This window comes from Lethenteron reissneri, chromosome 27 (assembly GCF_015708825.2).
Source record: "Lethenteron reissneri isolate LAM-NWPU_2019-01 chromosome 27, ASM1570882v1, whole genome shotgun sequence".
NCBI classification, from domain to species: domain Eukaryota; kingdom Metazoa; phylum Chordata; class Hyperoartia; order Petromyzontiformes; family Petromyzontidae; genus Lethenteron; species Lethenteron reissneri.
In genome coordinates, this window is record NC_083805.1 from 2,228,176 (window position 1) to 2,255,106 (window position 26,931).

Below are 26,931 nucleotides of genomic sequence, written 5' to 3' on the forward strand. Positions count from 1 at the left end.
TGTGGGGGAAGGACAAACTGAAGCACAAAAAGCAGTTCTATAGAAATGAATTTTCAATCTAGAGGGGAGACGGGGCGGGAAGAGTGAAGGTTGCTACAATTAAGGGGTGGTGAGGTGTGTAACAGGAGCGGGGAGAGAAGGGGGTGTCAAGGATGGTGAGCGGGACGCGTGGTGAGCTTCGCAAGAGGCGAGCTGTTGGGGAATAGAGAGAAACTCATTCCTTCAATACGAACCTCAACATCCGGGCATATTTTACTCGGCCCGATGGGGGTAACGAAGGACTGTAACCCAGACTGATGCCACGTCTCACAAAGGACAAGAGCGGACAGCCACATTTCAGTCGTGGGTAGTTATCCAAGCAGCCAACGACAGAGTGGGGCAATTGCGCGCACGTTGGATCGGCGATGGCGGTCCAGAACTCGCCCGTTGGGCAAGTCGGAAGGCCAACTTTGACCCGGCTACCACCGCCTCAAGAACCTGGAGCAAGTAAGCCATGGATGACGATGATGATGGTGGTGGTGATAATCGTGGCGATGATATAGAGCAGCAGTGGGTTCCCAACCGAGGGTACGCAGACCCCTGATGGGAGAGGGGGTATGTGGACCCCTGAGGGGATACGTGAACCCCTGGGGGGAGGGAGGGTACGTGGACCCCTGGGGGGGGGGGGGGGTACGTGGACCCCTGGGGACAATGTCCCAGAGCGCAACGTGAGGTGATAAAAAAAAAGTGTGAAATTATATCATCCATGAGTCATTGGTGAATACTCGCATACGAATCTGCCAATATAAGATAACTACGATGAGAATTGAAATCCAATATGGTAACCTCGAACGATGTAAAATACCTTTCTAAACTGGTTGATCGATCATCAACAATGTTGGTGTTCAAGAGTAGCCAGCGAGCGGGAACAAATCGATTCACGCACGCAGAGCGTTGATTTTATTCGCTTGCAGTGTTAGTTTACCTCACAAAATCGACGATTGGGGAAAATATTGACGTTCATTATTCATACATTTAATTCTCAGAACCATGTTGGGTCCAGGCAAGGCGGCGGTGGTACACTCGGCTTTAACAACAGAGGTTGAAGAACCACTATAATCGTTTTTATAGACGATGCTGATGAGTGGGAATGATGACTAAGTTACTCGACCATGCAGTCCGGTTCCACAAACTGCTCTGCTCGCAATTGCAATTAACTTAAATTGAGACCCACGCGTACGTTCGAGCAGCTGGGTTTAAATACGGACGCTTAATTGGTCTGAGTCACTAATTACACGTGTGTGTGTGAGATTATGATGATGATGGTGGTGATGATGATGATGGGGGTGTGGAGGAGGATGTGGAGCTCATTGGTTGACCGGTACCAGCGGTGCCAACATCGGATTCTGTGGAGGAGGCTCGTTGATGGAGGAGGCAAAAGGAGCGACGCTCACAACAACGAGCGGAGCGCCGGGTGGATAAAACGCAGCGAGTTGGCACAGTGGGGATCACAGCTGAGTGCGTCTGCCCGGCATCTGAGTCGGTGAACCCATGGCACCTGCTAGCTCTGTTCCGTGACCCCCTGCCAGCGAACCGTCGACACTTCACGTAGCCTCGAAGTGCACCTAGCATGGCACGAACGCCGTGGTGACGTCACCGCCACTTAGTGGTGAACGGCGTTTGTTGTTGTTGTGCATAGCCGTGTGATTGTTGTCATCAATGTCCACGTTATTGGCCCAACATCAGGAGGCAAACGATATCCGAACAGGTCATGTGCTTCCCCTAGGTCGACTCAGCCGTAAATTAGCATCTGTTGTGGCGTGTAAACGTCGATACTGGGGAGACAAAGGCGCTCGGGCGTGGTTCTGGCCACACCGCACCGCCTGCGTGAGCCGCCCCGGACCTCATTATCTTCTCGGTAGCAGCACTTGCCCCAATAATCAATGCAGGCTACACGGGGGGTCTTTGTCTTTGCTCGAGGGTGCGCGTGCGTGATGGACAACCGCACAATCTTAGCCAGTCCCGGTCACTACCCATTTCAACCCCCCCCCCCCCCCAATAATTAGTGAAACAAAGACGGCCGGGCGTACACGCTGTGCGGTTCTGAACAAACCAATCCCTCGCACGTGCCCTGGGGGATGACATCATTAGTTGATGCTCGAGGGTTGGTGGATCACACACGGATGATGTGAAACTCTTCCCCCCCCCCCCTCTTCTATCCGTGGGTGGACGTCGATGAGGTTTGCAATGTACCCTCGGGCGCTCGCCACGAGGAGGTGGGTACAGCAGGCGGTCTCGGCGACATCTACTTCCATCTGTACAGGGGATGGAGTGGCGCTGCCCCCTCGCGCAAGGCGTGGGATTTCCTCCTCCCACGTGGTATAGTATTAATACAAGTGTCATGATAATCGTCATTAATTAACCCAATGTCAGTCATACGACCCAGTGCGGTTCTTAGCTTAGTAGGATCATCAAGAGCGAAAGCCTCATTTGTGGCTTTAATTGATGAATGACCACGTGACGCGTTCAGCTGGTCCTCCCCAACCCCATTCGCGGGATCCCTGTTGGAGATGGGGTTTGTGCGAAGGTGATCGTGATAATGTTAATGATGCCTAAAGGTTTCGCACGGGCGGGTTTGCAAGCCCCGCTTGGGGTTCTGATCACCATACAAATCCCCGCGTGGTCCACCAACCCCTGGCCCTCCAAAGCGGTGCATCATAGCATTGCGTGCGCCACCGCTCCCAATCACCATGCTGACGATGGTGGTCATTGCGAGATTCGTGATGAGGATGCTGATGATGGCGAAGATGCTGAAGTTGGTGAGGATTGGTGATGATGGTGGTGGTGATTGTTGGTGGTGAGGATGCAGAAGGTGGGGTGAGGATGGTGGTGATGATGTCGGATCGATCGGTGTGACGCTCGATTCACGTTCGTGGTCCGTGACTGCGACAAGAGGACGCGACACTGGGAGAGTTGGAAGCGAGAGATTATTGTTGTTGTTGTAGTTTAATTCTTTAGTCTCACGATGCTGGAATTCCTGGGGTTGGTGGGACACGGAAGGAATGGGGGTGGCATGGGCGTGGGGTTATCGCGCGCGCGCGTGCGGACAAACAGGGACACGCAGGGCCGTATGATCCACAGTCGAGCCCAGAGTCTGGGAGCTGGAGAGCTCTTTGTTGCATCTCGCGAGTCTCGATATTGATAGCGGCCGCAACACTTGGCATGCAATCCAGAGGTCGCCGGTTCGATTCCATGTCACGGCACGGCGGTTCAAACAACGAGGGCAAGTTTCTTAAAATCACTCCCCCTCCCCCAACCCGCTTGCTGCCCACGCAGCAGTGAACAAATGGGTTCATGGGTTCACCAAACAGTTGACCGGCAGGCCGCGTATGGTGGGGTAACGTGTGGATACTGCCACGTCTCCTGGCTCGTTTCTCACCAGCGCGGAAGAGTAGGCCAAATGCCACTCGAGAACGTAACTGTCTCTCTCTCTCTAGTGGAGGCTCGTCCGACAGCAGTGACGTGAGCGAGCAGAGTGCAGGGCCGCGCCTTTAGCTTTGACCAAGAGTCCATAGACCCACTCAAAGAACGCGGTCGAGGTGAGAATCTCGACGTGGGAGGAGACTCGAGGCGATTTTGACTTTTCCTCGCGAGGCTCCTGGCCTGAATGCCCCGCTGGTTTTGGGGGGGGGGGGGTTGTTTTTGTGGCAAATTCGTCATCGAGAGGGAAACCGGGCAGCCAGCCGAGAAACTCGAGGCGTTGATTATATTTAATAGTAAGTATAATAATGGTCTGGGCCCTTTTGGGGTATAATTTAATTGAAGGCCTAGCGACCTACTTGCTGTTCTACCAACCAATTGCGACCGCCTATACCCCCCCCCTGCCAAATTTTGGGGATTTGGGGGCCGGTTCGTGACCTCGGCAGCAGTGCGGGGCAGAGGGGAGGGGGGGCGGGGGGGTCATCGTGGAGAGGGGAGGGGGGGTAGGCTCCGTTATGATATCACGAGCCGTCACGCATACAAAAAAAACATCATCATCATCACAACTTGCACGTGCTTGGTTCGTGCAAATACAAGCACGTGTGCTACACGAGTACACAGACTACACGTGGAATAGCTGAGTGCTCGCGTCGTGCGCAATACGACCGTGTCTCGTGTGCGTCTGTCCGTGTGCTCCGTGTCGATGCCCGTGTCTGTGTGTCGGAGCGCTGCGCTACGAACCTGGCGACCCGAGTTCGATTCCCGCACACGGCCAACACCGGTGACGATTATCTGAACCGGTCCCGGGCCTCCCCTAGGTCGACTCAGCCTTAAACGAGTACCTGGTGCGGTGTGTGAACATCGCCACTGGGGGGGACAAAGGCGGCCTGGCGTGGTGCTGGCCACCCACCCTCTCGTGTGCCGTGCCGGCCTTCATAGGTGCTATTCGCTAACAGCACTTGCCCCAACAGTCTGTCAAGGCTATACGGGGGGACGCCTTTGTCTTTGTGTGTCTACGTGCGTGTCTATATATAACGAACGTACATTCCCATAGATATAAATATTGCAAAGAATCGAAAGTTCCAAAATCATTCACGACGTCACGACCGGGGCGCGCCAGAGCAGCGGCCTCCATGCAACATGCGAGGGGAGTTGGGTGAAGTTCGCGCACGGGTAAGGGGCGAGGGGGGGGGGGGGGAGAGGGGGGGAGGAGGGGGAGGAGAGGGGGGGAGGAGGGGGAGGAGAGGGGGGGAGGAGGGGGAGGAGAGGGGGGGGAGCGGGAGGAGAGGGGGGGGGGGGGGCGGGAGGAGAGGGGGGAGCGGGAGGAGAGGGGGGGAGGAGGGAAATAGGGGAGGTGGATGGGAGGAAAGGGGGTAGGAAGGAGAGGGGAGGGGGATATGAGAGGGGAGGGGGATATGAGAGGGGAGGGGGATATGAGAGGGGAGGGGGATAGGGGATAGGATATGGGGGGAGGGGATAGGATAGGGGGGAGGGGGGAATAAGGGGGATGGAGTGGGTATCGGAGAGGGGAGGGGGTGAGAGGGGATGGGAGGAGGTAGAGTGGTAGGGTTAAAAAGGGGGTAGGGGGATAAGGGGGTGGGGGGGAGGGGTAGGGGATTCGGGTTCTGTAGGTTGGGGAGTTGGAGTTTGGGGAGGAGGAGGGGGAGGATTGAGTCGTTAGAGGGATATGGGGGGACGAGTTTTGGGATTCGTAAATCCACTTGTAGTGAAACAACACACGTGTGTGTGTGTGCGTGCAGTAGTAGAGGTTTAACGATCAATCGATCAGAAATGGTTTACAATCACGAATCACCGCCGCGCGTTGAACGTGCGTTTTTAGAATCGATCGTTTATCCGATTCGTATGATTTTAATATATATACTTTTGTTATCGTTCATAACCTAATATATTTTCATAGCACTAAGATGTTTTACATGCACCACGAGGGCAATAATAACAATATCAATAATCGGTTCGTGACTTTTTTCAATCTTGACGAATCGTCAAAATGATATCGGATCCGATCAGCGGAAAAATCGGGGTGGAGGTGATCTGTGTGTGTGACCGGAGCAGTGGCGCAGCGGTTAGCACACTGGCGCTACGGAACCCGGCGACCTGTGTTCGATTCCCGGCCGTGGCTTAAAACTGTGGCGTGGTTACTCGCCCCACGTACGTTGCGCCTGATGATTGCTAAACACATCATTCACCGCGTGACAGAGAAGCGCCGATCTCAAAGTGACGGTGATGATGGTCAGCGCCCTGATCGGCGACACGAGTTCGATTCCCGCTCACGGCCAACACCAGTGACGATTATCTGAACCGGTCATGGGCCTCCCCTAGGTCTACTCGGCCTTGAGTGAGTACCTGGTGCGGTGTGTAATCATCACCACTCGGAAGACAAAGACGGCCTGGCGTGGTGCTGGCCACCCACCCCTTTGCGTGCCGTGCCGGCCTTCATAGGTGCTCGCTAACAGCACTTGCCCCAACATTCTGTTGAGGCTACACGGAAGATCTTTGGAGAGAAAATGCCAAATCACATGCTGTCGAAGCATGCTGTCGAGGAGGGAGGGGGGGGGGGGTTGCACGTGCTATGCGTTTAGCAATCATCAGGCGCGTGTGGCACGTATAACGGCGGCTTGACGGCTATACTCGAAGGGTGACACGTTCGGTAATGTTTGGCAGACAGCTGTGGACCCGAGCTCCCCTCCTGCGAGTAAACGACGCTGCCGCCTGTCGGCATGGAGCAACGCGTGACGTCGAGCAGTGACGCAATCTCTGGCCTGGGTTCGACCTCCTGGGTCTCATCAGCCAGTCGGGCTCCGGGCGGCCTTCCTGCCTCGCGTGGGGGAGGGGGGGACCGACGGCAACCAACTCCCGTGGCGAGTCAACGTGCGAGAAGAACCCTTGTGGTGTGTTCAGTAAGGGCTGGGGGGGTATGTTGGTGGGGTGAAGTGGTGGTGGTAGGGGGGTGGAGGGGTTTAGATGCCGCGACGGGAGATCAGTCGCTCAGCGCCCCGGAGCCCGGAGCCTCCCCGGTGAGCGTGTGCCAGCGCTCGATGCGCTTGTCTTTGTTCTTGAGACACTCGAACCAGTGCTTCAGACGTTCGCCCTTCGCGTTGATGCCCAGCTCCACCCCGCCTGGGGAAGAGGGGGAGGAGGAGGGGGGCGAGGAGGGGGAGGGGGGGGAAGGAGGAGGAGGGCGAAGAGGAGGAGGGAGAGGACGGGAGGAGGAGGGGACCGGAGTTCAGAGAGGGTTCAAGAGGTCACCAGAACGACGAGCGCCTCCGATCAGCGTGGTTGGTTGCAAGTTCATCACACCTACAACGAACGTGCTCACACCTTCGCAGACTTTTGGGGCAAGTGCTAAAACTAAAACCATTTTTATTTTACCAGGCAAGGCCGACTGAGCTACGTAGCGGTTTTTCAGAAGCGACCTGGCCACAAATGATCGCTCAACCAAGTGGCTTATTGCATGGGAATTTATAGCGGCTAAAATACTCAAAAACGCGTGATGTTGATTGTAAATGTAGAGGAGAAAAATCCACGCGAGTAGCAGCGCCTATGAAGGCCTGGCACGGCACACGAGGGGGTGGATGGTCAGCACCACCACGCCCGACCGCTTTTGTCTCCCCAGTGGCGATGTTTAGTACACACCACACCAGGTAATCATTTGAGGCCAAGTCGACCTAGGGGAGGCTCAGAACCGGTTCTAATAATCGTCACTGGTGTTGGTGGTGGCCGTAAGCGGGAATCGTAACTCGGGTCGTCGGGTTCGTAGCGCAGTGCTCTAACCACTGCGCCACCGCTCACAAATCGCACACCCCCCGTAGCTCGCTCCACACCCGGCATCAAATCAATGTCACAGTGTGGGGGGTCAATGGGATCATGGGAGGAGGGGAGGGAGGTTGGAACGATCTCCCCTACCCTTACCTTGCCCACTGCCCCACTCTGGAATTCAAAGTCAAGAGGTCATCACGGCCGTTGGATGTAAGAGTTGACCTCTATGGCTGGTGGTAGTGGGGCGGGAATTGGAGGGGGGGGGGGGTCACTGACCGATGAAGTCGTTTGATTTCCCGATGTCGTAGTCCCACACGGTGACCTCCAGCGTCTTCTTGGCGAGGTCGCTGTGTTTGATGTCAAAGAAGAATTCCTGCGGGACACGGAGAGGAGACACGGGGAGACACGGACACACAACCAACAAAGATCATACAGATCCACCCTCCCCACCCACGGTGCATCGCATGGGACACCAGCCCCGCCAAACTCCCCACCCCCCACCCCACCCACGACCCCTTGACCCCCTTAGGGGCCCCTGGACTCTTTACTCAATGTCCCTGCACCACTCGCAGACTCCCCTATAGCTCGCCACGCACGCGTCACGTGGCGAGCCGGGACAAGAGGTTCCACCTCTTTTAAGGCTTGAATGGACCTATGGGTGGGGGGGCCCAGAATGGACCGGTTCGGGTATATTCGTCACATGTCTGGTGCATTTGTAGAGCTCGCCACTGCCCCCCCCTCCGCCCACACCGTTCCCAACCACGTACACCCATAAAGCAGTGAGACATGTGAAAATAAGTAGGGGTGGCCAGGGGGGGGAGGGGAGTTGCGGCAGTTTCAGGAGTTGCATGAGTTGCATGAGTTGCATGAGTTGCGTGAGTTGCGTGAGTTGTGTGAGTTGCGGGAGTTGCGGTAGTTGCGAGGGCCGGCTCACCTCGTTGAACTCGGGGTTCAGGGTCTTCTTCTTGATGCTCGTCTTGCACTTGGCCTTCTTGCCCATGTCGGGTTTCAGGTGCCTGCGGTGGGGGGGGCAGGGAGTGGGGGGGGGCAGGGAGTGGGGGGGGCAGGGGGTGGGGGGGGCAGGGAGTGGGGGGGGGGCAGGGAGTGGGGGGGGAAGGGGGGAGCAGAGGGGGGGGGCGGGGCGAGGAGCCCGGCTCGGTTGCTCGGTGCGAGCTGCGTGCCCTGCGCAGCCACTACGGTGGCGATCGTGATGGCCACGACATCAACAACAACAACAACCTTGACGATGATTGTGATAACCATCACCATGGCAATGACGACGACGACGGTGATGAATGTGGCCATGATGATGATCTTCTTCTGTCGTACGGCTGCTGCTGATGTCGATGCAGAGCAACGACTACAATGTCACACGCACGTGGTCAAGCCCAGGTGATGATGATGGTGATGACGATAGTGGCTACGGTGGTGATGATGATGACGATGGTGGTGAAGACGATGGTGGTGATGGTGATGATGACGATGGTGACGATGATGATGATGATGCGGCCGTTGCTCACAGCTTCACGAAGGGGTCCGAGTATCCGTTGGCGTCCATGGCGGCCAGGTGAGCGCAACGCAGCACCGTCACGAGCAGGCCGGCCTTCTGCATGCTGTAGCGCAGGCCGATGAGGACGCGGCCCCTCTCCTCCTGACCCTTCTCCTCGCTCTTGTCTCCCTGGGACCCCCGGGTGGTGGAGGAGGGGTGGGGGCAGGGGGAGGGGGGGGTGCAGAGTCGGAGGAGAGTGTAACGGGTGCGGGTTGGGGTGGGCACACTCATTGATGTGGGGGGTGGATGGGTGGTTGAGTGTTTGGGGGGGTGGGTGGGTGAGTGTTTGGGGGGGTGGGTGGGTGAGTGTTTGGGGGGTGGGTGAGTGTTTGGGGGAGGGAGACAGGGCAAGAGTCACGGCTGGATTTAAATCGACGGCTGTCTGGGTTGGCCACCCGAAGGATATGGACACCCCCTACACACAACATCCCCGTGTTTGTACCTCTCGCTACGACTGTCGACTGCTACTGCCGCTGCTACTGCGACTCGTCCCGTGCACCTACTCCAGTCTATCCACACCCGGTGCACCACATCCAGTGTACCTCTCTCGCTGCGGCTGATAGTCATGGTGCCGCCTACTCCAGCCTGCCCAGGACCAGTTTAGTTTGGCCGTGAGCGGGAAGCAAAGTCTGTTCACCGGGTTCGTAGCGTCGGTGCGTTAACGGCTACGCTACTGCTCCCCACTACTCTCAATGTGTGTGTGTGAGTGCAAACGAAGATAAAGACGCCCCGTATAGCCTTTACATACTTGTAGGGCAAGTGCTGTTCGCGAACACCTTTGGAATACCGGCACGGTACACGAGGGGGTGGGTGGCCAGCACCCCGCCTGACCCGCTTTTGTCTCCCAAGCGGCGATGTTTACACACTGCACCAGGTACTCATTTTAGGCCGAGTCTACCCAGGAGAGGCCAAGAACTGCTTCAGATATTCGTGACTGATGTTGGTGGCCGTGATCGGGAATCGAACTCGGGTCGCCGGGATTTCGTAGCGCATCGCGCTGACCGCTGCACCACCACTCGGGCACGTGTGTGCAACACAGATAAAGATCCCCGTATAGTCTTAGCGTGTGAGTGCGCACGCGCGCACACAACAACAACAACCGCCATTCGCCACTAAGTGGCGGTGACGTCACCACGGCGCTTGTGCCGGGCTAGGTGCACGTTGAGGCCACGTGAAGTGCCGGCAGGAGGTCACGGGGCAGACCCAGCAGGTGCCACGGGTCGACTGACTGAGATGAGTGGCTGATACACCGCCTGTGCCCCCTACTGTTACAACGCGCACACACACACACGCACGTGTCTCCACTCACCTCTTCCTCGTACAGAGCCATCCCACGCGCTCCTCCCATCCCAGTGCCGCTCCTGCGAGCAGACTGCGGAGGAGAGAAGTGCACCATTTGATTGTGTCCGTCGCGCTTGGAACGCAAGAGGCCAACATGAGTCTCGTTTGGAAGTTAATGGGCGAGTGAGTGAGTGAGTGAATGAGGTAGTGGAAGAGTGAATTGGCGGGTGAGTGAGTGAGTGAGTGAATGAGATGGTGGGCTCGTGAATTGATGGGCGGGTGAGTGAGTGTGTGAGTGAGATGGTTGGATGTGATCGCACGGTAAATCTAAAAACACTGCACAAAACATGAATCGCTCTCAAACAATACATTCCCTGTAGGGCCAGTTGAATCGGGCAGACCACTTTAAGACTGACCATTGCACAAATACAAAACAACAAGTTTGGAATACGATATGGGGAAATCTTTGTCCCGATTGCAAGCCTCCAAACTCTTATCCGAAACCCAACACTGGACAGATCATGGCTGTTAATGATAATTAATTCGATGTAAACTTCAAGACAAGACCGTATTTAACTTCTAGCAAGTGGAGAAGGCGCGTGCCCATCTTACGGGGACCTCACCACTATTGGGGCTCATCAGCGCTACTTTTTGCCCTGCCACCACCTCCCCTACCCCCCACTGCTGCCACGACGTTGACCGCCGCAGACAGAAGCCACTCACCGGGAGTTGCCTCTCCAGACAGATGTTGAAGTTTTTAGCTTGGTTCGCCTTGAGCTTCTTCAGGGGGATCCGCGTCTCCCCGATGAACTCGTTGTGACCGAATTTGTCCTCGTCGCACACGGACACCCTGAGCGGCGGCGACGACGGAGGAGGAAAGGGCAGCGCGGGGCGAGACACGGGGTCGCGGCGTTACAGACGGGGGTCGTGGCGCTATCGGAGTAGACCGTAAGGCCGTAACATTTTAAACAAAAATCTCGATTTTGCGCAAATGCTTCAGGATGCAGGGACATACTTTATGAAATCCGCACATTTGGTAGCAGTTTCATGGTGTCAGGGACGGGTTCACGGTCTCAATGAAGGGGTCACTGTGTCAATGATGGGGTCAAAGTAGCAATGACAGACGGGTGGTGACGGGTTTAATGACATTTATATTTACACGATCTAACCCAAAAAACACTCTTATGAGCAATGATAGGGTCACTGTCAATGACGTGGTCACTGTGTTAATGGTGATATGGTGAGGTCACGGTGTCATTGACGGGGTCACTGTGTGAATAGCAAGGTCAGGGTGTCAGGGACAGGGTCACGGGGTCAGGGACGGGGTCACGGAGCATCATTTCCGGAGGATTCTGGCCGGGGATCTCGCACGGTTTCACCGCCCCCCCCCCACCCCCCTCCCCCGGGCACCGTAGCGTCTTGCGCAGCATGTCGTCGTCCGTGATGCCGTGGTAGGTGAGCGTCTCGTTCCACACGGGGTGCAGCGTGTTCCGCAGCGTCTTCGTGCGCAGTTTGTTCGCCTGCGGGGACATTTCGTTTATTCGCAGCAGCAACAACAACAACAAAAATCTCACGGAGACAAAAAAAAAATCCCCACCCTCCCGGCCGTGGTGCAGCCTCGTCAACGAATTGTTTGGAGCGGGGTGCTGGTAACGAGCAGCTTGCCATGACGGCCGGCACGCCACACGTGGCCAGCACCACAAACCGGTCCGCCTTTGTCTCCTCGGCGGCGAAGTTTACACGCCACCACAAAGGAGTCCCAGTGCCGGTTCGGACATTCGTCGCTGGTGTTGCCCGCGAATGGGAAATCGAACTGCGGGGGGTCGTGTCACGTTCCGATCGCGCGGCGCGCGCCAGACCCCCCCACGCCACTCCTCCGCGTCGACTGTGACCTCGGCCGTAGCCTGGACCCTGGACCCGAGCTCCGTCATTAGGTCAACCCAGACTTTACTGCTAATCTCGAGCCCAGTCCTAATCCTATCGCTAATCCGATACGTGGCCGCGAGCTCCGACACGGCTCGCGCTCGTCCAAACGGTGACGCGCCTGCCCCCCCCACCCCCACGTGGCTCTGCCAGTGTTCCGTGGCGAGGTGTCAACTACCTCGCCTGGTCTACGGGAGGTCGTCGGTTCGATCCCCGACCCTGTGATGCCTGTTGTAATTTTGGAGTGTGCATGTCTCCAGAGTTTTCCCCCTCCACGTTTAGACTCGGCGTGCGTCTAGATGATTTGGCTGCTACTCTAAATGTCCACGAGATAAGCCGCTTAGTGGTGCTGTCATTTTCTGGTCAGGTCGCTTCTGAAAAAGAGCTACGGAGCACGGCGAGTTTTTTACCTGCTGGAATAATAAATAAATAAATAGATAGCCCCCGCAACGGTTTAATTGACTCATCCGTTATTGTCACGCGGGGGAGGGGGGAGGGGGGATCACGCTGTGACACTTCGTGTCAAATCATTACAACCTCCCCCCTGCCAACGCCAACTACGCCACCACCCGTGCCATCCCTTCCAACTCTGCTCGCCATCGTCAAACAATCGAAATCGAGCACACTCTCTCCCCATCGCCTGTCCCTCTCCCATCGGCCCCTGTCATCTCCGCTCGCCATCACCCATCGCGATCAGCCATCCCATCACCCCCACCCCCCACTACTGCCCAACATCATCACCCATCACCTCCGATGATAAAACCCTGCACTCACATCGCCAGCGAGTTTCCTGCCTCCTCCTCCTCCTCCGCACCATCCCTCCCTCCCTTTGCCAACCTCATCGCTCACCCCCAGCCCAGACCCCCCCCCCTTGCCTCCCCCCTTCGCCCCCCCCCCTGCCCTCCCCCCTCGCCTCCATCCCCCACCGCCCACCACGCCCTCGCTCTCCCGCACCTTGCTCGCTCCGGGCAGGAGATGCAGCTTCACGTAAGGGTCGGCGAGACCGTTTGAGTCCATGGGCTTGAGTCCCTGCTCGCGCGCGCACGCACACCAAAGACAAAGATCCCCCCCCCGGTATAGCCTGTTAAATGGGCAAGTGCTGTTAGCGAGCACCTCACACTCACACACGCTGGCAGCCGGGTGGTGAACGTACAACCTACTTGCTGCGCTGTCCCACCTGTTCGAGAAATCGATGATTTTTACGATTTACGCAAATGACGACATGCAAATGACATGCAAATGACATGCAAATGAGGCGCTGGTGTTGTACGGGGGGGGGGGCGCTAACGGAGCAAAAGCGACCGAACGCCCTCGTGGTTGTGAAAGCGTAGAACGTCGGGAAACCATCCACACGAGGCGCGTTCAAACGTGACGCTCCGTCGTCTGCTTTTCAATCATTTGTGTGTGCAATGAATAAGGGCCGTTTCCCGAAACGTCGCATGATTTTTACGCGTTTCCTTTTAAGGCAACGCGCGCGCACACACTGTCGTTGTTGACGAATGTGGTGAGTGTTTTGTTTGTGATTTATTTTATCGAACCGTGACGATTCATCAAATGGGTGGGGTGTGGTGGGGTGGGGTAGGTGGGGTGTGGTGGGGTGGGGTAGGTGGGGTGGGGTGGGGTAGGTGGGGTGTGGTGGGGTGGGTGGGGTAGGGTGTGGTGGGGTGGGGTAGGTGGGGTGGGTGGCTGGACATCTGCGACAAAAAGAGCTTCACAGCTCATAGGATTCTTCCAGTCTAAATCAAGATTCCGATTTCTGGAAGCTGCTTTACGCACGGGAATATTTTTTTGTTTAATTTGTTTGCAAAATAAAATGGCTGCTTGCGGTTGGATGGTCTTCCCACGATCTTCCCACATTCCAGAGCATCTTTCTCGTATCTCCCGGCCCCCCCCATCCCTCTGATCTCCCGCGGCAGACTGTGTGGGTGTGTGCCAGCCGCGTTAAGATTTCACGTCGCGTCAAAGACGTGGGGAGAGGAGGAGGAGGGATTTGGACGCAGAGACGCGGGGCAATCGATGGCGAGACAGGGGGGGGGGGGGCAGAGATCCCTGGGTGGAGAGAATGGGAATTATATGAATACGAATAAGTAACATAATTAATATCAACATTTTAACTTTTAATAACAATGAAAATGCACGCCAATAATTCTTTGCGGCCCTTTGTCAAATTCACGGCAGCAAGGAGGCTTCCTCCCCGCGGAGTGGGTCACGGTGGGGGAGGGTGGGGCTAGGGGAGGAAGGGGAGGGGAGTGTTTGACCGGCGTGGTGAAGTATGGTCAAACTACCCCCTACCGCCCGCGGTGCCGGACGGGTAACAACCTCTGTGATGTTGCTGTTTGCAACCCCAGGGAAGAATCGAACTCGAATGAACGGGGTTCAGAGCCCCATTAAGTCAACCGCAGCGCCGCCTTTTTGCGAAAATGCCAACATCGTATAATAATAATAAGAACGATAACAACAATTCCATTCATCAAGAAATCTCAAGATTATTTTGTCTAGGTAGGGTGCCGCTACATTGGGATGTTTGGCCGCTTCCATTAACGGCTTCGGGTGGGCGGGAGGAAACCCCATCCATCACCAGCACCACCACCCCTACCACCACCACCTCCACCCCCACCATCACCCCCCTCCACCACCCCCCACCACCACCCCCACCCTCATCGTGTCCATCCTCGTGGTTTATTGTTCCACCTTCCAACTACGCGGATATTTTACAGGCGCAACTCAACACAGATGGATTTTTTAAAAAATCCATCGCTTGCACAGCAACCGCTTGGCTACATCGCAGGCCGTGTCTGCGTCGCCTGCTATTCGCCAGACATCGAGTGTACGATGAACCAGGCTGGAGCCGGCTTAGCTTTGTTGCTACTGAAAAAGAGCTATATCCCTCAGTGGGCCTTACTTGCTGAATAAAAATAGTTTAGAGTAAATTGGCAGGTGGGTTAAAGCTTGGGGACCCCCACCGCTACAAAATAGTCTGCCCAACGTGGAAGAAGTAGGCCAGATCACTATCGATTAGCACGGTTGGCTACGTACGGTGCGAAAAAAGTTCCACATGTATACGTGAGCGTCGCTCCTCCGCCAACCGCTGTTGCTGAAGGGCGACTTCCTCCGACTGCCCAGTAGCGTCAATCCACTCAACCCTCCTCCACTCAACCCACTGCCACCACCCAACTCGACATTGCCGCGATCGCCTCCATCGCACCAGCAACACCGCTGCGTGCCACCGCCACCGCGGGCAGCAGCAAATCATTTATCCGCAAAACTGGCGCAGGAGGGAGTGGGTGACGAGGAAGAGGAGGAGAAGGTGCCACCACCGCCATCACCTTGCCCTTGATGATGGTGCAGTGCAGGGCGTTGTTCGCCTGTTCGTAGAGCAGAGTGAATTCCAGCGTGCCCAGAGTAGCTGCAGTACACGCACACACACACGCGCACGCACACAAAGACAAAGATACCCCGTGTAGTCGCTTCAATAAACTGTTGGGGCAAGTGCTGCTATCGAGAACCCAACGGCACAATGAGGGGGTGGGTGGGCAGCCCCAGGCACGGCCGCCTCCGCAGTAGCGATGTTTACACACAGCACCAGCGACTCGCGGTGGCGAGGAGATGTTAACTACCTCGCCTGGTATACAGGAGGTCGTGGGGTCGATCCCGACCCTGACGCCTGCTGCTGTATATTTGGAGTCCGCGTGTCTCTCTCTCTCATCATGATCACGGTGGCTAGGCAGATTTTAACTACCTCGCCAGGTATACAGGAGGTCGTGGGGTCGATCCCGACCCTGACGCCTGCTGCTGTATATTTGGAGTGTGCGTGTTCCAAGGCGTCGCCATGCGTGACAATCCAAGTGGAAATATATTCTCCATTTCATTGTACAGATGCCAAACCGTGAACAGAGATTTAGCAAAAAGGGATAAAACCATCATGTATGTAGAACTTCTTTCGCACCGTACGTAGCAAACCGCGCTAAATCAGCATAATCATCGCGGTCCCACACACGCGGCAGCGAAGAGAGTGAGGGAGCTTTGTTGGTGGGGGTGGCGGGGGGGGCGGGGGGGGGGGAGGAAGTGGTGGGGGGGGGGCACGAAGGTGTAAATCTGCCGTTCTTTATCTTTGTGGGAGGCGGAGGCGGCGCAGATGACATTTTCCATTTCAACAGATACATCCACGTGTGCACACAGAGATCTCCCCCCGTGTAGCCTGTAACAGACTGTTGTGAGCGAGCACCTATGAAGGCCGGAACGTTACACGAGGGGGTGGGTAGCCAACACCACGCCCACCCACCCGCCTTTGTCTCTCCAGTGGCGATGTTTACACACCACACCAGGTACTCATTTGAGGCTCAGTCGACCTCGGGGAGGCCCAGGACCGGTTCAGATAATCGTCACTGGTGTCGCGCACGCACACACACACATGCGTGCACACTCACAAACAACACACCCCCCCCGCCAATTCCATCTTCACCCATGCGCCCAGCATCTCATTAGACGTCTCTCGCTTTGATTATTTAATAAAGGCATCCTCGCATTAATTAGAGCAGGAATTGTAGCGGGAGCCCCACTTGAAGGTGCAGAACAGGGGCAAGACCACAGTCATTCCTCCACTCGTACAGAGTGGAGAGTACAGAGTCTATAACCAGGAGTCGACAACAAATATAACAATTCTAGATTTGAAGCTTTCGTGACTGCAAGGATTCATACTCTTAGTTTTTTCGGTAAAATCACGTAGGTAAAAAAATGAAATTAAAATTAATAAAAAATATAACAAGTTCCTTCTCCCATTGGTGGAAACGAAAGCGCGTGGGACTCAATGAAACCGACACACGCGCCTTCTCTCATTGGTGGAAACGAAAGCGCGTGGGATTCAATGAAACCGACACACGCGCCTTCTCTCATTGGTGGAAACGAAAGCGCGTGGGACTCAATGAAACCGACACACGCGCCTTCTCTCATTGGTGGGAGCGAAACGCGCGGGGCTGCATTGTCATGAAATCACGATCTCCCCGCCGCTCTATTACATTTCGTGTATTGCCGTGACCCTAATCCCGACCCTAACCTTGACCCCCCTCGCGCTGAGGTCAAGATTACACTGCACGTTATAATGGGGAAATATAACGGGCGTGTACTTGCGCTAATGGAGGTCGCTTCCAGCTAACGGAGCTCACTGAGAGCGAATGGAAGTCGCATTAGCCGACCTATCTTTAGGAGTATATCCAGTCTAATAGATGTACGTGTGTGCGCGTGTGTATATATACCGTCACCTGTGTCTGTAAATGTGTTACGACCGAGAACCTATGTACCAAGGGTGAGTGGCGGTGCGTGAACATCTGTGAAAAAGAGCTTTATAACTCATCAGATTCCTCCAAGTGTGAATACATATTCTAATGTAACAGATGAAGGCGCAGCCCTGCAATTGCTGGCCGACGTCACTGCTGACAGAAGAGGCCTCCTGCATGTAACTATGTTGAACTTTTTTCGCACCGTACGTAGCCAACCGTGCTAATTGGAGGTGCGGGGAAGCGCCACACAGCCCCCTATAGGGGATAGTTTGGCCTACTCTTCCACATTGGGCAGACGTCTTCCGTAGAGGTGGGAGTACCCACACTTTACCCCACCTTCCAACTGGCTTTCAACTAAACTACAAACTAAACTATTTACTTGACCATGTAAGGCTCACTGAGCTACAGTATATAGCTCTTTTTCAAAAGTGACCTGGCCACAAATGATAGCTAATCGAAGTGGCTTATCAATGTTGGACATTTATAGCAGCCAAAGACTCTAAATGCGTGCTCCTAAATGTGCACAGAAAACCGGAGGAGCCGGAGAAAAATCCAAGTGACCACGGGGAGAGAGAGAGACACCGCAAAGTCCAAATATACAGCAGGTGTAGTCAGGGGTCGGGATAGAACCCACGTCCTCCTGTACACCAGGCGAGGTAGTTAACATCTCCTAACCACCGTGATGATGATGAGAGAGAGAGACGCAAACTCAAAATATACAGCAGCAGGCGTCAGGGTCGGGATCGAACCCACGACCTCCTGTATACCACGCGAGGTAGTTAACATCTCCTAGCCACCGTGATGATGATGAGAGAGAGAGACGCAAACTCCAAATATACAGCAGCAGGCGTCAGGGTCGGGATCGAACCCACGACCTCCTGTATACCGGAAGAGGTAGCTAACATCCCAGAGTCACCGTGGCGCCCCACATCACAGACTTTACTGCGATGTACCCATGCATACATTGTTGGGTGGACAGAGGCGGGGGTGGGGTACAATATTGAGGAATCGTGTTCATTGTTTCAGGTGCCGCGCCTGGAGATCAGACGGAGTCAAACCCCCGTGTACAGCACTGCTGCCCTTCACCGATGTTGGCCAACGTGTATGCACTTGCCCCGGCAGGCTACACTTCTTTACGGGAATCTTTTGCTGTTGTGTGTGTGTGTGCCACGATTGAGTTGCTGTGTGTTTGTGTGGTGCTGGTCACCGCATCCCCTTCGTGTGCCGTCCCGGTCTCAAATAGGTGCTCGCTAGAACAGCATTTGCCCCAAGCGGTAATGCTACAGGCCATGCGGGGGATCTTTGTCTGTGTATGTGTGTTTATGTATGCGTATGGGTGCCTACTTGTGTGTGCATTTACTCTGATGTGTGTGCGTCTCGGATGAGTGGCCGTGTATGTATTTGTAGATATGCTGTATATATATATATGAGTATATTAATGCCGTACAAGCATTCATTCCAAACGTCTGAGGAGCGGTGGCGCAGTGGTTAGCGCACTGCTCTGCGAACCCCGTAACCCGGAGTTCGATTTTCCCTCCTTTGTATCGAGGTGTCCGGCCTTAAAATGAGTACCTGGTGCGCTGTGTGAACATCACAAACTGGGGAGATAAAGGCGGTCAGGGCTCGACTATTTCCACTCGTGTGCCGTATCGCCTTCAAAAGGTGCTCGTTCACAGCACTTGCCCCAATAGTCCGCTCAGGCTACACGGAGGATCTTTGTCTTTGCCTGTAACCCAGCGCTGTGAAGGGCTCGGGTTGGTGGCTCACGCACGGATGTTGTGAAACTCCCTTCCCGTGAGCGTCGAGGAAGTGCCCATTTACTCCGGGCTCGCCAGCAGAAGGGAGTACAGCAAAGTGTGGACTGATCGCCATCCGTTTCCATCTGTACGGGGGAACGAGTCTTGCCCCCTCGCGCAAGGCGCGGTTTTTCTCCGGGTGCTCCGGTTTCCTCCTTTGCGCTGCGGTGGCTAGTAGATGTTAACTACCTCGCCTGGTATACAGGAGGTCGTGGGTTCGATCGCGACCCTGACGCCTGCTGCTGTATATTTGTAGTTTGCGTCTCTCTCTCGCGTGGATTGTTCTCCGGGTCCACCACATTTAGAAACGTTCAGAGTATTTGGCTGCGACAAATGTCCACGTGACGAGCCACGTCGTTGAGATATTAATTGTGGCCAGATCGCTTCTGGAAAAGAGCTACATCGCTCAGCGAGGCCTTAACTGGTAAAAATAAAAATGTTATTTTCTCCCCTTCCACGTGGTGTCATAAACACACCTCATCATTAATTGGGAGGGCTGAAAACATCTTTATATATTAACAAAAAAAAAGTAGCAGCAGCAGCAGGACCCTCCTGAATAAGATTCACGAGACTCAGCGCGGTCCTCCTGGATATTTCGCAGAATAATTTTCCTGTTATTTTACAAATCACCAATTTAATTTATTCCGTCGCGGCCGAGTGACTGAACCTGTGGAGTCGCCCACCACGGAGGAGGGGAGACGGTCCTCACCCCATCCCTGCGCTCGCTACCCCCCATCTCGTCACTCTTTCCTCATCTCCCAATCATCTCCCCATCCTCGATCCTAGTCGACTGTAGGAGACATGTTGTAGATGATGATGATGATGATGATCTATAACATGGATTTACGTTTGTGCAATATCTTCGATGTCCCACGTGGCAACAGTCATCATTATTTTGGTTAACGATTTCTCTCTGCTTCATTGGTTTTTGTTTATTTTGTGTCAAAAAAAATTTGGTTTAGTTTTTTTTTTTGCTGACCCAGGTCACGCTTGCAAGGGGAAAAAAATCCGCTCCACTCCAGTCTCGGATTTAGCACGGCTGGCCCCGTATGGTGCAAATAAATTAAATATCCATACATTTTTCTTGGTCCTTTCGGTAAAGTCGCGTAGAAGGGAAATAATAAAATAATAAAAATATAAAACAATAAAATTCTCACGACGTTTCGACTGCAACACAAGCAATCATCATCAGGTGTGAAATCCACAGCAAAAAAAAATGTCTTGCTTGTGTTGCAGTCGAAACGTCGTGAGAATTTTATTGTTTTATATTTTTATTATTTTATTATTTCCCTTCTACGTGATTTTACCGACAGAACCAAGAATATGAATCCCTGCAGTCACGAAAGCTTTAAATCAATATACATACATTGTTTAACTTTTTTTTATTTTACCACGTAAGGCCCCACTGAGCTATACAGCTCTTTTGTTCAGAAGCGACCTGGCCACAAATGATAGCTCAACAAAGCGGCTCATCACGTGGACATTTAAAGCAGCCTGACGCGTGACGTCGATTCTAAATGTGGAGGGAAAAACAGGAGGACCCGGGGAAAAGAAATCTACGCGACCACGAGGAGCGAGAGAGAGACGCGCAAACTCCGAATATACAGCAGGCGTCGTCAGGGTCTGGATAGAACCCGCGACCTCCTGCGTACCAGGCGAGGTAGTAAACATCGCGAGACCGCGACGCCCGGTACCACTGCCGTGTCACCAGCTGATTTCGCGTGCGTAGCCCGTGGTCTCTTGCGTGAACAACATAATTATGTTTTATTTTTATTATGTTATTATTTCCCTTCTACGTGACTTTACCGAAAGAACCAAGAAGATGAATCCCTGCAGTCACGAAAGCTTTAAATCGAAATTCAACCATCTATGTTTACGCTCCTGGTTAGTTTGAACATCCCACCCCTCCGTGTCTTGCACCTACCTCCACTACCTGTGGTCTGAGTCTCTACGTAACTCTATTGTTCTATGTCTAACTCTATGGACCTCTGTGTAACTATGGATATCTGTGAAACTCTATGGACCTCTGTGAAATTCTATGGACCTCTGTGAAACTCTATGGATCTCTGTGAAACTCTATGGATCTCTGTGAAACTCTATGGATCTCTGTGAAACTCTGTGGATCTCTGTGAAACTCTATGGATCTCTGTGAAACTCTATGGATCTCTGTGAAACTCTATGGATCTCTGTGAAACTCTATGGATCTCTGTGAAACTCTATGGATCTCTGTGAAACTCTATGGATCTCTGTGAAACTCTATGTCTCTCTGTGTAACTCTATGGATCTCTGTGAAACTCTATGGATCTCTGTGAAACTCTATTGATCTCTGTGAAACTCTATGGATCTCTGTGTAACTCTATGGATCTCTGTGTAACTCTATGGATCTCTGTGAAACTCTATGGATCTCTGTGAAACTCTATGGCTCTCTGTGTAACTATGGATCTCGGTGTAACTCTATGGATATCTGTGAAACTCTATGGATCTCTGTGAAACTCTATGGATCTCTGTGTAACTCTATGGATATCTGTGTAACTCTACGGATATCTGTGTAACTCTACGGATATCTGTGTAACTCTACGGATCTCTGTGAAACGCTACGGATCTCTGTGTAACTCTACGGATCTCTGTGTAACTCTACGGATCTCTGTGTAACTCTACGGATCTCTGCAACTCTACGGATCTCTGTGAAACTCTATGGATCTCTGTGAAACTCTATGGATCTCTGTGTAACTCTATGGGTCTCTGTGTAACTCTGTGGATCTCTGTGTAACTCTATGGATCTCTGTGAAACGCGATGTAGCTGACAGCACTATTGCCCTGTGGACGTCCCTGGGATGGAGCTGCTTTGCTCAGTGGGGCCTTAGCAACTTAGATAACAAAAATTATTCAGTCTCGAGTCAGTGAGTGCGAGAGAGACATAAATAGATGGAGATAAAATCAGATTGAAAAATTATTACTCCCCCGAATTTTTTGTTCAGCTCCACCCCAAAAATGCTGCCTTTTTTATTCGCTGCTACGGCAAATATCGCACCTCCGATTGGCACGGTTGGCTACGTACGGTGCGAAAGAGGTTCAACACTCACACACAACAACATAGCGCACCTTCAGTGACGAGTGATATATCGGAGCCAATCCAGCGCTGCCTTCCCTTCCCGCCGACTCGCACTGACCGGCGTGGTGAAGTATGGACAGGCCAACTTCACCCAGCGATGGCATGGTGGGGGGGGAGGTGGGGGGGTGGGGGGTGGGGGGGGGGGGTGGGGGTGGGGGGTGGAGGTGGGAGGGGGGGTGGGGGGGCTTCATCCAGCGATGGTTGGACAAAGGCGGGGGGCTATAATTTAATATCGGGTTTTTTTATTTGATTCCGGTAATAGGGGTTTGGGAAATCGATAGGACGAATAGAAGATGTATTCACGTATCCGTCGTGTATCTCACTTAGGGTCAGGGCTAATATTTACGAGCGGGTTAATTTTAGTTTTTATAATAAATGTGCCGAGGACACAGGGCACCGGGAGTAATGGTTTTAAGATGACACAAGCGGCGTCTCGTCATCATCGTCACGACCTGTCCAGTCCATCGAGAGATGCAACAAGAGGGAGATGTGGAGAGAGCGGGATATGTGGAGAGAGAGAGGAAGAGGGTGGAGATGTCGAGGGAGTGGAGGGAGTGGAGGGAGAGGGGGGAGATGTGGATAGATGTGGAGAGAGACAGAGAGAGACGCGAAGATCGGTGGGGATGTGGAGGCAGAGGGAGGATTTGGTGAAAGAGGAAGACGTGGGGAGATACGGAGGGAGAAAGAGAGAGGACGAGGAGGGGTGACGCGGAGAGGAGGGAGATGCAGAACAAGACTTAGGGGAGGAGTTGTAATCGCGGAACGGCGTGGGACGGTGTGGAGAGACGGCGTGAGCGAGATGTGAGAGACGCGCCACAGAGGGAGATTGTGGATCAAGGTGAGGAATGAGAGAGGAGAGATGGAGGCAGCCCCTTCCGTCATTACACCCCACCGCCCCCCCCATCCCCCATCCCCCACCCATCCCCCACCCCTCCCCCACCCCCTCCCCCCACCCCACACCCCCTCCCCCCACCCCCCACCCCCTCACCCCGGCCATAACTCGCGCCGCGTCACGCGTCGAGGTCACCGGTGGAGGTGAACCCTCCGCCTCCTCCCGTCACGCCTCAAGACTACGAGGCGCGCCATCGGGAATCAACACGGACCCGCATTGATCTTCATCCAGCAGTGGATAGAACATGCGATTTCATGATGACGATGATGGCACGCCAGAGAGAGAGAGGTGGAAACATGCAAAACTACCACGCGCACCCACGCGCATACACGCACACACACACACACACGCGCATAAACACACACAATTACGCACACACACACACACACACGCGCACACACACGCGCACACACGCGCACACACACGCGCCCGCCGACCTGGGAATGAACACCGATCTATCGCGGGCGTCTCGGGATTATGAAAAACGAGGAACGCGCAGCAGCAGCAGCGGCAGCGGCAGCAGCAGCAGCAGCAGCAGCGGCGACGTGGAGGCGACACGAGGCGAGGGGTGCCGCGGGGACAGACGCGGCCACGCGCCGCGCCGCCAGTCGGCGACTCGGAGCAGCGCGGACGCGGTCAAAGTGCACGGCACGCGGAGCTGAACAAGTGTGCGAGGAAGCAGAGTGACGGCGTGGTGGTGGTGGTGCAGGTGGTGGCGGTGCAGGTGGTGAACGTGGTGGTGGTGCAGGTGGTGGCGGTGCAGGTGGTGAACGTGGTGGCGGTGCAGGTGGTGGCGGTGGTGGAGGCGGTGCAGGTGGTGAACGTGGTGGTGGTGCAGGTGGTGGCGGTGCAGGTGGTGAACGTGGTGGCGGTACAGGTGGTGGCGGTGGTGGAGGCGGTGCAGGTGGTGAACGTGGTGGTGGTGCAGGTGGTGGCGGTGCAGGTGGTGAACGTGGTGGTGGTGCAGGTGGTGGCGGTGCAGGTGGTGAACGTGGTGGCGGTGCAGGTGGTGGCGGCGGTGCAGGTGGTGAACGTGGTGGAGGCAGTGGTGCAGGTGGTGGAGGCGTTGGAGGTGGTGAACGTGGTGATGGAGGCAGTACAGGTGGTGAACGTGGTGGTGGTGGTGGAGTTGGTGGTGGAGGCGGTGGTGCAGGTGGTGGTGGTGAACGTGGTGGTGGTGAACGTGGTGGTGGTGAACGTGGTGGTGGTGAACGTGGTGGTGGTGAACGTGGTGGTGAACGTGGTGGTGGTGGTGCAGGTGGTGGTGGTGGTGGAGGCGGTGGAGGTGGTGAACGTGGTGGTGGTGGTGCAGGTGGTGAACGTGGTGGTGGTGGTGGTGCAGGTGGTGGTGGTGGAGGCGGTGGAGGTGGTGAACGTGGTGGTGGTGGTGGTGCAGGTGGTGAACGTGGTGGTGGTGCAGGTGGTGAAAGTGGTGGTGGTGCAGGTGGTGAACGTGGATGGTGGAGGCGGTGAACGTGGTGGTGGTGGTGGAGGTGGTGAACGTGGTGGTGGTGAACGTGGTGGAGGTGGTGAACGTGGTAGAGTCGGCGGTGAAGGAGGGGGTGGGGGGGTCTAAGTGTGAGTGGGAGATGCACGCTGGGAATGACAATGAGAGACAGAAAAGAGAAACACGCGAATCAGAGAACACGGACGAAGACGAGACACCATCCCGGCAAGCGTGCCAACCGACGTCGGGCCAACGTTAGCATGTCTGGTTGGAACCGTGTTACGAACATTGACTGAACGTTCACCCAACGTTCACCCAACGTTTGCGCAACGTTCGCCCAACGTTGGCCCAACAACGTTGGCCCCAACTGTTAACCCAACGCTCCGCGTTCACTTGGGATATGGACCACGCAGAGCGCGATTTCTCGACAAATTAGAGAGATGCCGCTGTGGGCAATGGCGGAGCCAGGATTTTCAGTAGGGGGGGCAACCCCTCCATCAATGAAAAAGTGATAGAGGAGTTGTTAGTGAGTAAGGACTTGTCCCTCGCTTTTTATTCGACGCGTGTGCGGCGATTGCGCAGCCATCGATCGAGGGTCGAATTCGAACCGCGTCGTGTGATCGGCATCGCGCTCGCTGAAGGTGAATGCCTTCAGGGAAGTCGTGTGCTGTATACGCAACTGCGCACAATTCTGCGAGTCACTTGTAACTGCTTTGCCATTACTTATTGCCAATTATGGACTCAGACTATTGTCCTATCATCTCAGAGTCCCTGGCACGTAATAATATGCTACACAGTGGCAGTGGGGGTCGCAAAATGCCGATTTATTACTAATAAACCCCAATGATCCGATCGAAATTAGGGATTTCGATTGGATCAACGGGGGGGGCACGTGCCACCCCCCCCATTGGCTCCGCCAGTGGCTGTGGGATTGATTGTGGCCGGACGCGTCACGGCTGGAGGGAGGCTGACGATGACGGATGGTCGAGAGTAATAACGGAGCGGCAGCAGCAGCCAAGGGATGGAACGCGTCGGTGTGAGGGCCGCGCGCGGAGGAGGAGATGGAGCGATACAAATCGTCGCGTGCTGCGGGATGCTCGGGTGGGTCGTTACATCACAGGGTAGTGAAGAGGCGGCGGCGACTTGGGCCGGCAATCATCCAGCAGTGGATTGACCATGGCCGACGATGATCACGATTCGAGTGAGTCAGATGTCACAGCAGATCGGTGAGAATTAAATGGTTGCTCGCTTTAGCCGACGGATCTCAAAGACAACAACCGCCTCCAAAAAGCCCAAACAATACAATGGGCGACGTTTCGGGCAATCACTCTTCTTCATAGCAGAGAGAGATGAAGCGACTCATAGTTGGAGACGGCACCCTTCAACATGTGGCAATAATATAAATAGCGGCGGACTGCTGCTGCTGATAATGATGATGATGAAACTTACTCCGAATAAACTCATCACGCGTGCAGGTTCGGAACAAGAATGCACAACGCAGGTTCGGAACGGCTCGTTTGAACAGAACACGGGAATCTCGGCCGGGAACAAACAGTGGCGAGGCGAACGGCCTTGACACCTCTCCCTTCACCCTCACGGCACTATGTGAGGTTTGCACATAGTCACATATTCACTTTAAGATGTTTTCTTGTTCATGTTTTTGTTTTTTGTTTGTTGCGGTTGCACCCGATTCAAGAGTCGAAATGTCTCACAGGGCTATACCAAATAAATGAACTTGAACTTGAACGTGTTCGTTCGGAGCAGCTGGGTTCCGTCCGCGACAGCTGATGCGAAAAGCCGCAAGGGCACAACTCACAACACTTGCTGCCAAAAGTCTGTGAAGGCTACACGGGGTGGATGGGTTGGGGGGGCCTTTGTCTTTGTATGCCACGTTCCACCGCCTGTAATCCCGCATTGTGGAGGCAGCGGAGAGGGGTTGGTGGGTCACCGCACAGAGGAAGTGCCGCGTATACCCCGACTCGCCAGCAGGTGGCGGTACAGAAAAATAAAAAGAATGTGGACTAAACTCCATCTGTTCCATCTGTATGGGATTTGAGTTTTGCCCTCCCCCACCCACCCCCTCGCTCGCACGCACACGCGCGTGGCTTTATTTTGTTGTTGTCCGGGTGCTTCATGTAAATCACTCCCCTCCACGTACAAATCACTCGTTCGATTGGCCGAGAACACCTTAATATGTAGAGGAACGCAGAGCTCGGCCAATTGTTGGTAAGCGCCGGCTTCTCACCACCGCGTGGCTGCTGCTGCTGCTCCCTTCCCGCTCGTCACTCCGCGAGAGCGAGCGAGTGCTACGCATGCAGTGTTACAGGTTGAGATTACTATTATTATTAACCTTTGATTGGTATTTGACCCTTAATTGAGCCCTAATTAATGAGAGATCTGCAGGCGGTTGACGTGGTGA

The 26,931-nt window shown here is 54.6% G+C and overlaps 1 protein-coding gene across 1 annotated transcript in view; it reads right to left on the bottom strand.

Annotated features, from left to right (window-relative positions):
* Positions 1–5,147: 5,147 nt before the first annotated feature.
* The window catches only part of LOC133348314 (rabphilin-3A-like), a 98,034-nt gene continuing 76,250 nt past the window's right edge, over positions 5,148–26,931 (bottom strand). The window contains exons 14-22 of the mRNA XM_061561055.1: positions 15,316–15,395; positions 12,944–13,018; positions 11,477–11,586; positions 10,790–10,916; positions 10,095–10,157; positions 8,757–8,914; positions 8,171–8,252; positions 7,513–7,609; positions 5,148–6,597 (exon numbers count right to left, since the gene is read on the bottom strand). Of these exons, the coding sequence (XP_061417039.1) occupies positions 6,458–6,597; positions 7,513–7,609; positions 8,171–8,252; positions 8,757–8,914; positions 10,095–10,157; positions 10,790–10,916; positions 11,477–11,586; positions 12,944–13,018; positions 15,316–15,395 (932 nt within the window). The 3' untranslated portion in view covers positions 5,148–6,457. The remainder of the gene's footprint in view (positions 6,598–7,512; positions 7,610–8,170; positions 8,253–8,756; positions 8,915–10,094; positions 10,158–10,789; positions 10,917–11,476; positions 11,587–12,943; positions 13,019–15,315; positions 15,396–26,931) is intronic.